The sequence below is a fragment of the Lampetra planeri genome, unplaced genomic scaffold (genome assembly GCF_965212315.1).
Source record: "Lampetra planeri unplaced genomic scaffold, kcLamPlan1.2.h2 scaffold_2230, whole genome shotgun sequence".
Lineage (NCBI taxonomy): Eukaryota > Metazoa > Chordata > Hyperoartia > Petromyzontiformes > Petromyzontidae > Lampetra > Lampetra planeri.
The window spans coordinates 1-14,620 of NW_027615001.1; the positions used below are offsets into that span (position 1 = coordinate 1).

At 41.2% G+C, this 14,620-nt stretch overlaps 2 protein-coding genes across 2 annotated transcripts; both read left to right on the top strand.

Moving 5' to 3' along the window:
* The first annotated feature begins 1,570 nt into the window (after positions 1-1,570).
* Positions 1,571-5,620, top strand: SLC25A43 (solute carrier family 25 member 43). Its single transcript, XM_078623359.1, has 4 exons — positions 1,571-1,796; positions 2,422-2,594; positions 4,725-4,859; positions 5,408-5,620. The coding sequence occupies exons 1-4, from the start codon at positions 1,571-1,573 to the stop codon at positions 5,618-5,620; spliced, it is 747 nt and encodes a 248-aa protein (XP_078479485.1).
* Positions 5,621-7,038: 1,418 nt separating this feature from the next.
* On the top strand, positions 7,039-9,040 carry LOC144740512 (ADP/ATP translocase 3). Its single transcript, XM_078623358.1, has 4 exons — positions 7,039-7,149; positions 8,092-8,578; positions 8,658-8,798; positions 8,883-9,040. Exons 1-4 carry the CDS (start codon positions 7,039-7,041, stop codon positions 9,038-9,040), a joined length of 897 nt encoding a protein of 298 aa, XP_078479484.1.
* Positions 9,041-14,620: the final 5,580 nt, after the last annotated feature.

Consider the following 14,620-nt stretch of genomic DNA (forward strand, 5'->3'; position numbering starts at 1 on the left):
CTGACTCATCATGTTTGTGTGAGCTGCATTCTTCGGGTGAACTGTGACAAACACACGACGAGTTAAAGTCACAGAAACAGCGACTTTGATCGTTAACGAATGTTTAAAGAATGAAAAATAGGAAATAATAATAAAGGAAATGAGTCAGTCACATGACATTTTCTTTCACAGCTAATTACGTACTTCCTGTTTTTCTACCGCACGATGTTTAACTTCGTTTTCCAGCCAATCAGAGAGCTTTATGCCATCTGTCGATATTTGAGCGATGGTGTATTCGCCCTGGTTTTTGTCTCACGGGCAGCCTTGACGAGTTCAACAGAATGGGCTGACCAATCAATGCTATTTTTCAAAATTATTTCGTGCAATTTCATCAGCAATGATCACACCAAACCGATTAATTAAGAAACGTACAACAATTACACCTAACAGTGTTCTCCTAGAGTCATGAATATCTGAAAGTAAATGTATATGTGTTATTGCCTAATCCTATAATTTGGATTATTATAGGCTCTATATGCGCGATACTCATAATGCAGAATTCCAGATAATACATTTGTTCAAAATGCTACATCTTCTGTAGAGCGTAGGTACTTTCCTTTTCATAATTTATCAAAACTTGATTCACTGTGTTTTGACAGTACAAGAGTGACAGATGCCTGAGAGGATACAATGCGGGCAAACTCACCCATAAGCCTTAGGTTACTGCGGGACAAAAAAAGCAGCATGGCTGGTAAATAAACATCAAGAACAGCATGGAGCTGTAATCTAGAATCAGTCGTAAACACATTGTCCATGATGTGTACACTGTAGTGACGCCATCACCCTCACAACACTTGTCACGATATAGGCCACGTGATAATGTACACACAGATGGCCAGAAGGCTTTTTGTTCCTGGAACACAGTGTTCCAATATGTCCTACACACGTGTGAGGGACTGATTTGACATCTACCGTCAAACATTCACTCTTACTATTGTTGCTATTGCTTAATACTACAACTTGGTCTGATGATAATAATGACAATAACAATAATACTCATCATCATTATTATCTCTGGAGGTATATCCAAACCCACATAAAAAAAATCACATATAACAACAACTTTAAAACAAGCTGATCTTAAAATTAATTATAATGAGGAAAATTATAAATCCAATTACAGTATGGTAAATAAATGTAAAAGAAAATTTAAACGGCGCAGCAAGTGTGTTTGTGTTCACTGACAGATTCCAGGAACATGACCTTACCGGTACTGTCTGATATTTGTGTGTGTGTGTATGTGTGTGTGTGTGTGTGTGTGTGTGTGTGTGTGTGTGTGTGTGTGTGTGTGTGTGTGTGTCAAAGTACATGTTACTGTTAAAGGTGCCAGTGATAACTATTGGCAGGTTTATTGTCACACTTCCTATCAATTAGAGAAGGGAAGGGGGAACATGTTTGGCTGATGTCAGACCTCACCTAACACAATCTCTGACTCAACTTTGAATTTCGCTGTTTGCTGTCTAAGCCACACATTCCCTCCAGTCAAGCCTGGGCATTTCCCTCTGTTGTGTCCAGGATAATCCATCTTCACATGGATGAACTAGGATTCGTCTCTCAGTGGAAGGCCTTATTAGCTGGCGGCCTGGCTGGTGTTGCTGCTGCCTTGATCACATATCCTCTGGAGGTAGCAGAGACAAGACTCATCGTTCAGAACTGCAGAGAGCCCACCTACGGCGGTATTCTTCACACTCTCTCAAAGATCCACAGCAGTGAAGGGCTTCTCGCTCTCTACAGGGGCTTTTCCCTCACTGTCTTAGGTGTGTATGCATATTCATACCAGTTCATTAAAAGGACTGGAGACTGTGAAAGATAACCACCTATAGTATTTTAGGCTGTTTGATAGAAATGTTCGTGCTGCATTTTTCTAATGTAAAGAGGGTTTGAACTCATTGTGGGTGTAAATATTTATACCTTGGAACGCTGCCAGTGTCGGAACCTGGCTTAAAGCCATGAAAAATACAACAGGAAAGCATGCAAATTATCAATAATGTACTATGTAGAGAGTCACATAGTGTGTGTCACTGCCATTAGTAGTGTCGATGTGGATACAATGTGGTGTGGATGCTTTGAATCCGATGAAATGGAGGAAGTGAGAGTGAGTCAGCTGAGAATGCATACATCTCATTGACTGAGTCCTCAAGCACAGGAAGAAATCCATTAAACACTGCTAACTTGGACAACAATGTAACGGGGCCATCACACCAGCTAGTCTGTTTAGTTCTTTGAGGCCAGCACACTGATGGGATTGGACTGAATGATTTCATATGTAACCCTTACAAAAGGCTTTTCTGAGCCAGGGTTTTTTCCTCCCCTCAAATACTGTGTGCAATTCCACATTTCTTTATTTAACTGTATCTTACTGTATGCTGCATTTGGTTTTAGGTGCATTTCCCTTTTCTGTCGGATGTTATGCTGTCTACGTGAACTTGGACAAACTTTGGCAGGAGCCTCCGTTTCGCTTCACTCCCCTCCAGAACTTCATTAATGGTTGTCTTGCAGCAGGAGTGGCTCAAACTCTGTCCTATCCTTTTGAAACTGTAAAACGGAAAATGCAGGTAAGTTACCGGAAAAGTCAGAGAACAAAAACAATTATTGATTTAGTATGAAAAAAAGATATAGAAGTTTTTGCTCACCTTTAATGTCAATCACCTCCTGCACAGACTGAGAACGTGTTGAAAGAGAGTAGGACTTGAAAATGAGTCATAGTGTTAAATTATATTAACTTCAAACACACAATGATTTGAGAGTCAACTCGAGTAATTGTCTTCAAACATGATACAGCAAATTATTGTTCTATTCTCATAATACTATGTGAGCGCATGAGAGTACCAAATATGTTAATACATACATTAATGTTAATACATATACATTAGTCTCTTTTTTTCTTTTTGTGTGTTTGTTTGGGCACTTATTATTGTGCAAGACACAATAATGTTGTTATTGTGTATTGTGAATAATGTTTTTTTAAACATCATTAGTTCATAATGGCAATAATGCAAATGACACGATTTACACATTAAGTGTTAAGTGGATTAATACTCCATTGTCCACTAGGGGGCAATGTGGGTTCAATCTGGTAATGTAATAACAGTAAGAGTTGAATGAATGACTTTCTTGTTTGGAGTTAAAATGATGAATTATCTTTTCATGTCAACTTTTTAATGATTTAGCCTTTACAGAGAGTGTATCTTTGTCTATCTATATATCTAAACATACATATAACATATACAACATTCATAGTCTGTCGCTCTGCCCCATTCATCAAGTTTCACGTGTATTCTCCATGTCAGTGTCAGGACACTAGGGGACAATGGCGCTGCAGAGGACAGAATACTACATCCGGTTTTATCTTCCTATTATTAGCTACCACAAGGTTTAACAGCTGGGAATGTGAATGTGTCGCTGGTGTGCAGACGCTATAGATACAGTCTCTAAAGATAGACGGTTACCATCAGCAGCATGCACAAGATTTGTGTGTCCAGTTTAATACATCATTATATCTACACCATTTGACAATAAACCAACATAATTATCAACATTAATAATTTGACTAGAGTATCTGTCATAAAAAGAGCTCAAGTCACGAGCCAAGCAAAGAAGAAAGGCAAAAACGAGTATTGATTGTTTGCAGATAGTTTCACACCCCAGTTAGCATGATGTGTCCTGGCAAATGAAACTGTCCACGAGGCTCAAAGCGTTGTGGATGCACACGCCCTCTGTGGACCTTGAAACGTCTAAAGATACTTCTCTTGTGTCACATGACAGTCAGGCGGGAGAGTGTGTGTGGAAGAGCACTGAGGACATTTACACACATCTGGAATCTTGGCAGCGTAATCCTTTGACTAAATCCCCTTTTTGAAAAACTTTCTCATATTGTTTCAGAGGTTTGATACTTTTGATTTTTTGATTTTTTTGACTTTTGATTTTTGATGATTTTTATGTGTGCAAAAGTTTTTCCTTACGTCATTCTTCACTTTACGTGTTTTTTTTTTTTTTTTTTACTATATTTGAGAACACATCATTCATCCATTTCTACCATATGTTTAGCAGTTCCAGTTAATAACTTCACATGGAAGAATAATGAACATTTTAGTCATTTTTGTTCAGTTTGAAGAAGTAATTAAAGTGAAGTGAATCATATCTCTGCTTTTGTTTCTGATCATAAGGTATTTGTTGAGAAGCAGTGCTGCAACAAGTTACTACAATATTTGTAATTTATGTAGACAATGTTTTACTTCAAAAAGTTTATGAGAAACCTGCCAGATTATTCATCTTCAACCACACTTTGGAGAAACATCCACTAAACCAGCATGTAAATTTAAAGTGTTGCAATGACAAGCTTCCTAAAAACCTATGCAGGTGAATTTGTTACATTAAGTTGCTGATTTCTTTGCTGTTTTATGGACTGAAGGAAAAGCCACTACATGAACATGCTCTTGAAAAGTGAAGGGACCAGAAAAGGTCCAGCAGACTCTGCTTCACAACACAATCACCAGTCCGAACTCCTTGAGGGTCACCAGCTGACTGGTGGTTCACAGCTTCCAGCAGCATCAGTTTTGGCTGTTAAGTGTTGATATATTTAGAAAAACATAAATACCAGTAAAAGCTGGAATCTTTCATCCACATTGACATCATCATCTCGTTGCTTGAGGTAAATGCTAATTTTCACCGTCATTCTTTTGCAGGCACAGAGCGCTCGCCTCCCGCATTTTGGTGGAGTTGATGTTCATTTTAGTGGCATGACAGACTGTTTCATTCAAGTGGTCCGAAATAAGGGAATCCTCGCCCTGTGGAATGGACTCACTGCCAACACAATAAAGGTACAGCGTCACAATTAATCATCTATCATATTGTTTCTGATCAGTGATCGCCTCAGCCATAGCTTCCATTCACCTACTATGTCTGTGTATGTGTCAGGGTTCAAAAAAGAACTGAAATAACTGCTCTGCACGTGCAGGGGAGCATGAGAGACTCAGACTAAATTGTAACCCATGCCCTGTGTGGCCAGGACTGGGGGGCAGCGTAGGGAGAGCACTTGCTAGCAGGAATATCATGAGCAAAGGTGAACGAAGTCTGTCTCGGGAACAGTATGCGCCATTCTCCAGTTTCAACTGCAAATGTCAGGGGGGCTTTACGTTGTTTCATAGATGAACTGCCCTGTTGTGAGCGTTCTCATGGAAATCAAATAAAGAACATACCGGGGTGTAATTAGTACTTTTGAGTCATGCCAACAGAAGACCCATCCTTCTGTGTGGGGTGACACATGATAAAAACAGAACTAGGAGTGAAACGAAGCCCAGGGGAGTTGTAGAGTTCCACTTCCATCAAGCATCAATAATGAATTGTTTTTTCTTTCCTCCTCCCACAGATCGTTCCCTACTTCGGCCTTCTCTTCACCTGCTTTGAGATGTGTAAGCAGCTTTGCCTTTACCGCAACGGCTACATCATCTCTCCTCTGAGCTACAAACTGGCCCCGGGGGTTGACCAGAGCCTTGGGCCGTACGAGCTCCAAGAGGTGAAGCGCTATTTGAAAAACAGTAACTTTGGGTCAGGGCAGGCGTCCTTCGGAAACCGCTGGTGAAACATTGAAACATACAGTAGAAGATGGATACTATTGGTCAAATGAGTGAGATGTTTCAATGTACTTCACAGACCTGCGAGAATGAAACACATGAATAACTTGACATTGTTGTTACATATCATGTCTTCATTACATCATGAAGCAAAGTGCGTGTCCAGGCGGTAAAGGTCTACCTCTTCTACCACTTTATTTAACCTGGATGTATTATTATGTACACCAAGGAGGTTTTCAATGCTGTCTGTGTCAGCAACATACAGAAAGTGATTTTAATGAAACTGCAGCAAAATATATGACATTTCATTACATTGCCTTGGAGGAGTACATTTTCCATGACATGGACCTGTATGAAAAAATGTGTATATTTCTCAGGAGATTGCAAATGCAGTACCCAAAGAAATGTGATGATTTCTGCTGCAGATTTACGTACAATCCCACTCTGAGATCACCTCCAGTGCTAATTTGTTCACACTACCACAATGTATTCCTATGATTGTTTTTAACAGTAATATTTATGTGCCTTGACATTTATTTATTTTGTGGCTTATTTCATTTACTGAAGTGAAGACAACAGTTTTCACACAGCCAATGCTGTAGATAAAATACAAACACGATACTGTTGTGTATTATGTTTGTGATAGTTTTTTTTGATGAGTAATGAAGGTGACATTTTAATGGTTAAGGGAATGCGCTTAAACCAATAAATGTTCAATAAAGGTGCATCGTTGTATGTTTCTCTTCCACAAATGGGCCATGATAATTTGTTTAATTGCATGTTGTTTGTACATGTTGTCTATTTAGGAACAAAACACTTTCATTCTAATCAAGCTCTTGACATTCACTTGCACGTCATTAGCCATGCTGTGTATTATAAATATTCTCAGAAACTTTTAATGTTCTGGGAATAGTTTGCTGGTGTCACACTAGGTCATGAACACCTGGTTTGTGTACGGTCAGCTGACGGTCAGCTGATTCCAACATGTCCTCCACACTCTGGGACACGGACTGTCAAAGGACACTCACAGGGGATGACCTTTACCCACAAAAGCTCCCTTAGTGCTTCAGCTGCTTTCACCCCTTACACAACACCACTTAAGAGGACACAAACTCATTTTAACCACATATTACACTTCGTCGTTTGTGTTGCATCTAAAAACTTCATTATCACCCTGTTAACTAAGTTGTTGAAACGCTTAAAGACATCTGGGTCCATCTTTGTGGGTAATCTGAATCTGCGTAGTAACACGTCATCAAGCCACGCCCACATTATACACCAATGAGAGGCAAGAGTCGAAGTTCACGTTTTTTCTCGCGCTCGGTCTCCTTAAATCCCCTCTCCTCACGTCCGGATGCGGTCATTCCCATTCACCCGGTGAGGTCCGCAAAGCTTCCAGCCGGACGACGACTCTTCACGGAGGAAGATGAGTGAACAGGCCGTGTCTTTCGCCAAAGACTTCTTGGCTGGTGGCATCGCTGCCGCCATTTCCAAGACGGCGGTGGCCCCCATCGAGAGGGTGAAGCTTCTTCTCCAGGTGAGTGTTGGCTCCTGTGCGAGCTAACCTGACAGCCACTACACTAGCATTTTCACAACACCATCAACTATGGGCTCTCTGTCTTTTATGTTTTATATATTGTATCTATTGGTCGTATTTTTTGTATTTACGTTATTTTTTTATTGTATTTTAGGAGATAGTCAAACATTATTTCGTTGTACTACAATGAAAAGTTGGCAGGAAGAGTGTAGATGAGGAACCAGCATATCAGCTGTTATGTAATAAAACACACACACACACACACACACACACACACACACACACACACACACACACACACACACTTGCTTAAGAAAACACAGCTTTTGCTGTCCAGTGTGTTGGTGCTCATCTTTCACAGTAGTTCATAGTTTGGACCAGAAACAAACATCCAAGGTCAGAGGAAGGTTTGCGCCATGGTCTTCCTCTGCTGCATTGAGCCTGACTCAGGAGGAGGAGGAGGAGAGTGTGAATAGTTGAATGGATGCCTGAGAAGTTCCACATGTATTCAAATATACCCAACACATACACAAGAACCGTCAAGGAACGTCTTTACCAGAGAATCCTTTGATTCACCCTAATGATTCTCAACTTTATTTGTAGAGCAACTGCAGCTGAATGAAAGAGCTCCACATCAGGAATAAAATAATCATAAAACAGAATAAACTACAACTATATAAAAACAGATCAAACATAAAAACAAATGCAAACAAAATGAAAATGATATAACTAGAGTGAGAACTCAGACTAGTTTGAAAAGCCAAAGAGTAAAAATGGGTTTTAAAAGTGGACAGTGAACAGGCTTGTCTTATCTAATGATTTTAAAACAGATTTAAAAATGATCTCTAAAATGAACAGGCAGCCGATGGAGGCATTTGTTGTTACCATCCAGCTTTGTCCTCTGGTTTCGAATGTACTGCAATATTTTTCTTGTGATTCCAGGTCCAACATGCCAGCAAACAGATCTCAGCTGACAAGCAGTACAAGGGCATTGTGGACTGTGTCGTCCGTATCCCCAAGGAGCAAGGCTTCCTCTCATTCTGGAGGGGGAATCTGGCCAATGTCATCCGATACTTCCCCACTCAGGCCCTCAACTTTGCTTTCAAGGACAAGTACAAGAAGATTTTCCTTGATGGCGTGGACAAGCATAAACAGTTTTGGAGATACTTCGCAGGCAACTTGGCCTCAGGAGGCGCCGCCGGAGCCACGTCGCTGTGTTTTGTGTACCCCCTTGACTTCGCCAGAACGCGTCTAGCTGCTGATGTTGGCAAAGCTGGCACAGAGCGTGAGTTCAAAGGGCTGGGAGACTGTTTGGTGAAGATCTCAAAGTCTGATGGCATCAAGGGTCTGTACCAGGGCTTCAACGTGTCTGTCCAAGGCATTATTATCTATAGAGCTGCTTACTTTGGCATCTATGACACAGCAAAGGGTGAGTGCTTGTTGTTATCAAGCTGTTCTACCTTGAAGCTTTCCCCTAATCCAACATTCCAACATTTTTCTTTTTACAGGTATGCTTCCAGACCCCAAGAACACACACATTGTTGTGAGCTGGATGATCGCTCAGACTGTGACTGCGGTGGCTGGTCTTACTTCCTACCCCTTTGATACTGTCCGTCGTCGTATGATGATGCAGTCTGGGCGCAAAGGAGGTAAGGAGGACACAGCCTCATTGGCAGCTTCTTGTCAAAGTTGATCTGTAACGGTGTTGTGATTTGTTGGTATTTTTCTTGCAGCTGACATCATGTACACCGGCACCATCGACTGCTGGAGGAAGATCGCACGCGACGAGGGCTCCAAGGCTTTCTTCAAGGGAGCCTGGTCTAATGTGCTCAGGGGCATGGGTGGTGCTTTTGTGCTTGTGTTGTACGATGAGCTTAAGAAAATCCTCTAATGTGTTTTACACCGCAGAGTTTAACTGTAACATATCTTGTACATTTGGATTAACTGAAATGCTGCCATATATTTATAGGGACCAGCTAGTATATTGTTACTAGTTGTACCGGGGGGATGTGATCTGCACTCTTGGCCCATGCTTTTCTTTTTGTTTTGCCTCTCACCAGAATGTCATTCCCTGAAAACAGGAACCTTACCAGAAACGGAGAAATAAAGGCAACCTACTGAGTGAATCTGCTGCCTGCTTTTGAAATGTGAAATGTTAAATTTATCTAAATGATCCAACAACAGTGAAGTCTTCTTGACATGGAGGAACACTGATGCTGATTAACATTGGTATATGTAGCAGAAAATGTTTTCTGCTACATGTGTTATTTTCCATTACATTCCAAATCATGAAGAGCTGACTTGTTAAAAAAAACAAACACAAACGACAGGACCATTACATTAAGAAGTGATAATATGCAAAAAAGAGATGTATTTAAAGAAGGAAAGACTACAAAGTATAATTACACATGGACACATGGGGTATTTAACACAGCTGAATACAGTGAGTACACAGTTTGTGTGTAATATAATTGCCATGCGGTGTTGTAGACGTGTCCCTCGTGCACACATTCTCAGTTGTGATTCCTTGAAGCCATTGGTCCCCTTTTGTGTGAACTATAAACTTCACCCTGCTGGGGTCTCCCTGGTTGTAGTTGGGGATGACCCAAGACCAGCTGAGAAACACGACCTACTGCCAATGTTTCATGCAAGACACATGCAGAAAGCTGATACAACTCAAAAAGGAGGTCAGACTTTATGTGACTCATAGGTATTTAACAGAAACAAGTGACTAGTTGGGAGGGATTCAGGGTCCAGGATTACTTGTAGGGATGAGGGACATTTAAGTCAGTATTACCCACAATAATGGCCTTTGTCAAATTTATTAAAAAAAAAATTTTGTCAAAAAAATCATCATAAAGAGCTGACTTTAGCAAAAAAAAAGTACAGTCATTATCAAGTGCGAGTCATCGGTCAATTGTAGTTTTTTTGCAACAGAATTAAACCAAATCAAGAGGCAAATGTTGCTGTCACTGCAATGGTGTGTTCCTCTAATGGGGGTCTGGAATTCTTGATACATGATCTCTGGCTGTGGTGCAGCCCGTGGTTCTGACAGTTTCCAGCCTGTAACCTTCCCCCTGCTGCTCGTGCTGCTCATGCTTCTTAAATGTGACGAACCTGCAGCTGGTTTGTGGTGGAGAAAAGTCACTTATTCTGAATCCTGTCTAAACTTTCTGTACTTTTCTTATAAAACTACACCACATCCACTTACTATGCATCACCGGCAGTCAAAGTTGGCAGGTTTAATTGCCATGAAGCATTTTTACTGTCCGATTTAAGAGCTGCTGCCCCTGGAGAATAATATCTACCCATTACAGGGCAACAGAGATGAGAACATTTCCATTAAGGAGCTACTGTCACTGCATGGTTTCAATGTCCTGCCAGCATTGATGTTAATGTCTCAGAGCCATTTTTTACAACACAGTAAGGTTCTCTGTAAGCTGAGGACTTTGGACGTCACTGACACGCTGCGTTCATCCTTCTCTGCAATCAGGAATGTGCATACACGTATACATATATCACACATACTTACAGAATTGGTTCCCATAGCTTGTATAAATATTTGTCAGTAAATATGTCTGTATATCTAGAGCTGATGAACAATGCAGACAATAACATGGTGAATTTAACCCTTTGATGCACTTCAGTGGAGAGCTATATATAACCCACACTGGACATTTCTGGAACTCCTTCACGATTTTGAAATCAGAAAAAAATAAAATGAATTCACAGTCAATTTGCATGTCCTGTAAATAAAAAGAAAAAAAATGATATTGCTGTCCTTGAAAGTGTGAAGAAGTAAACAGAAAATAAAAACATTTTCAGTTTCAGTGTGTAGACTGAGGACACAACCTCATTTCAGCATCACGTTTGTCATCACTTCTCAAGCTGGGACATAATCAGCTCAACATTCGGTAATGGATGTAAATTCAGACCAGGGAAAAGCTAGTTAAATTTTTTACTGTTGTATCTGTAAAAACACTAGGCAGGTAGCACAAATTTGCGTCAGTTGATGCCAGTCGGCCGCCGACACCCGTGGGGGTTAGAAATTTGACGAAAAAGTCAAGGGATCCAAATTGGCTCAAATTTGCGTCAGCTGATGCCAGTCGGCCGCCGACACCAGTGGGGGTTAGAAATTTGACCAAAAAGTCAAGGAATCCAATTTGGCTCAAATTTGCGTCAGTTGATGCCAGTCGGCTGCCGACACCCGTGGGGTTTAGAAATTTGACCAAATAGTCAAGGAAAAAAAATTGGCTCAGATTTGTGTTTTTCTAATTCGCTCGACAGCCGCGGACCTGAAAAATTTGACCAAGAAGTCAAGGGATCCAAATTGGCTCAAATTTGAGTCAGTTGATGCCAGTCGGCCGCCGACACTTGCAGAGGTTAGAAATTTGACCAAAAGTCAAGGGATCCAATTTTGCTCAAATTTTGCGTCAGTTGATGCCAGTCGGCCGCCGACACCTGCAGAGGTTCGATATTTGACCAAAAAGTCAAGGAAAAAAATTTGGCTCAGATTTGTGTTTTTCTAATTTTCTCGACAGCCGCGGACCTGACAAATTTGACCAAAAAGTCAAGGGATCAAAATTGGCTCAAATTCGCGTCAGTTGATGCCAGTCGGCCGCCGACACCCATGGCAGTTAGAAATTTGACCAAAAAGTCAAGGAAAAAAATTTGGCAGAGATTTTTGTTTTTCTAATTTTCTCGACAGCCGTGGACCTGAAAAATTTGACAAAAAAGTCAAGGGATCAAAATTGGCTCAAATTCGCGTCAGTTGATGCCAGTCGGCCGCCGACACCCATGGCAGTTAGAAATTTGACAGAAAAGTCAAGGAAAAAAAATTTGGCTCAGATTTGTGTTTTTCTAATTTTCTCGACAGCCGCGGACCTGAAAAATTTGACCAAAAAGTCAAGGGTTCAAAATTAGCTCAAATTCGCGTCAGTTGATGCCAGTCGGCCGTCGACACCTGCAGAGGTTCGATATTTGACCAAAAAGTCAAGGAAAAAAATTTGGCAGAGATTTGTATTTTTCTCATTTCTCGACAGCCGCGGACCTGAAAAATTTGACCAAAAAGTCAAGGGATCAAAATTGGCTCAAATTCGCGTCAGTTGATGCCAGTCGGCCGCCGACACCCATGGCAGTTAGAAATTTGACCAAAAAGTCAAGGAAAAAAATTTGGAAGAGATTTGTGTTTTTCTCATTTTCTCGACAGCCGCGGACCTGAAAAATTTGACCAAAAAGTCAAGGGATCAAAATTGGCTCAAATTCGCGTCAGTTGATGCCAGTCGGCCGCCGACACCCATGGCAGTTAGAAATTTGACCAAAAAGTCAAGGAAAAAAATTTGGAAGAGATTTGTGTTTTTCTCATTTTCTCGACAGCCGCGGACCTGAAAAATTTCACCAAAAAGTCAAGGGATCAAAATTGGCTCAAATTTGCGTCAGTTGATGCCAGTCGGCCGCCGACACCTGCAGAGGTTCAATATTTGACCAAAAAGTGAAGGAAAAAAATTTGGCTCAGATTTGTGTTTTTCTAATTTTCTCGACAGCCGCCGACCTGAAAAATTTGACCAAAAAGTCAAGGGATCAAAATTGGCTCAAATTCGCGTCAGTTGATGCCAGTCGGCCGCCGACACCTGCAGAGGTTCGATATTTGACCAAAAAGTCAAGGAAAAAAAATTTGGCTCAGATTTGTGTTTTTCTAATTTTCTCGACAGCCGCGGACCTGAAAAATTTGACCAAAAAGTCAAGGGATCAAAATTGGCTCAAATTTGCGTCAGTTGATGCCAGTCGGCCGCCGACACCCTTGGCAGTTAGAAATTTGACCGAAAAGTCAAGGAAAAAAATTTGGCAGAGATTTGTGTTTTTCTCATTTTCTCGACAGCCGCGGACCTGAAAAATTTGACCAAAAAGTCAAGGGATCAAAATTGGCTCAAATTCGCGTCAGTTGATGCCAGTCGGCCGCCGACACCCATGGCAGTTAGAAATTTGACCAAAAAGTCAAGGAAAAAAATTTGGCTCAGATTTGTGTTTTTCTAATTTTCTCGACAGCCGCGGACCTGAAAAATTTCACCAAAAAGTCAAGGGATCAAAATTGGCTCAAATTCGCGTCAGTTGATGCCAGTCGGCCGCCGACACCTGCAGAGGTTCGATATTTGACAAAAAAGTCAAGGAAAAAAATTTGGCTCAGATTTGTGTTTTTCTCATTTTCTCGACAGCCGCGGACCTGAAAAATTAAACCAAAAAGTCAAGGAATCCAATTTGGCTCAAATTTGCGTCAGTTGATGCCAGTCGGCTGCCGACACCCGTGGGGTTTAGAAATTTGACCAAATAGTCAAGGAAAAAAAATTGGCTCAGATTTGTGTTTTTCTAATTCAGTCGACAGCTGCGGACCTGACAAACTTGACCAAAAAGTCAAGGGATCCAAATTGGCTCAAATTTGCGTCAATTGATGTCAGTCGGCTGCAGACACCCGTGGGGTTTAGAAATTTGACCAAATAGTCCAGGAAAAAAAATTGGCTCAGATTTGTGTTTTTCTAATTCGCTCGACAGCCACGGACCTGATAAATTTGACCAAAAAGTCAAGGGATCCAAAGTGGCTCAAATTTGCGTCAGTTGATGCCAGTCGGCCGCCGACACCTGCAGAGGTTCGATATTTGACCAAAAAGTCAAGGAAAAAAATTTGGCAGAGATTTTTGTTTTTCTCATTTTCTCGACAGCCGCGGACCTGAAAAATTTGACCAAAAAGTCAAGGGATCAAAATTGGCTCAAATTCGCGTCAGTTGATGCCAGTCGGCCGCCGACACCCTTGGCAGTTAGAAATTTGACGTCAAGGAAAAAAATTTGGCTCAGATTTGTGTTTTTCTAATTTTCTCGACAGCCGCGGACCTGAAAAATTTGACCAAAAAGGCAAGGGATCAAAATTGGCTCAAATTCGCGTCAGTTAATGCCAGTCGGCCGCCGACACCCATGGCAGTTAGAAATTTGACAGAAAAGTCAAGGAAAAAATTTGGCTCAGATTTGTGTTTTTCTAATTCGCTCGACAGCCGCGGACCTGAAAAATTTGACCAAGAAGTCAAGGGATCCAAATTGGCTCAAATGTGAGTCAGTTGATGCCAGTCGGCCGCCGACACTTGCAGATGTTAGAAATTTGACCAAAAACTCAAGGAACAAAAATTTGTCTCAGATTTGTGTTTTTATAATTCGCTCGACAGCCGCGGACCTGACAAATTTTACCAAAAAGTCAAGGGATCAAAATTGGCTCAAATTCGTGTCTGTTGATGCCAGTCGGCCGCCGACACCTGCAGAGGTTCGATATTTGACCAAAAAGTCAAGGAAAAAAATTTGGCTCAGATTTGTGTTTTTCTAATTTTCTCGACAGCCGCGGACCTGAAAAATTTGACCAAAAAGTCAAGGGATCAAAATTGGCTCAAATTCGCGTCAGTTGATGCCAGTCGGCCGCCGACACCCATGGCAG

Bases quoted from the DNA above. Each gene is read 5' to 3' on its own strand.
- SLC25A43 (XM_078623359.1), top strand. From the start codon at position 1,571: ATGGATGAACTAGGATTCGTCTCTCAGTGGAAGGCCTTATTAGCTGGC. The intron at 1,797-2,421 runs GTGTGTATGCAT...ATTTGGTTTTAG, and splicing joins CTTTTCCCTCACTGTCTTAG to GTGCATTTCCCTTTTCTGTC. The intron at 2,595-4,724 runs GTAAGTTACCGG...ATTCTTTTGCAG, and splicing joins CTGTAAAACGGAAAATGCAG to GCACAGAGCGCTCGCCTCCC.
- LOC144740512 (XM_078623358.1), top strand. From the start codon at position 7,039: ATGAGTGAACAGGCCGTGTCTTTCGCCAAAGACTTCTTGGCTGGTGGC. The intron at 7,150-8,091 runs GTGAGTGTTGGC...TTGTGATTCCAG, and splicing joins GGGTGAAGCTTCTTCTCCAG to GTCCAACATGCCAGCAAACA. The intron at 8,799-8,882 runs GTAAGGAGGACA...TTTTTCTTGCAG, and splicing joins GCAGTCTGGGCGCAAAGGAG to CTGACATCATGTACACCGGC.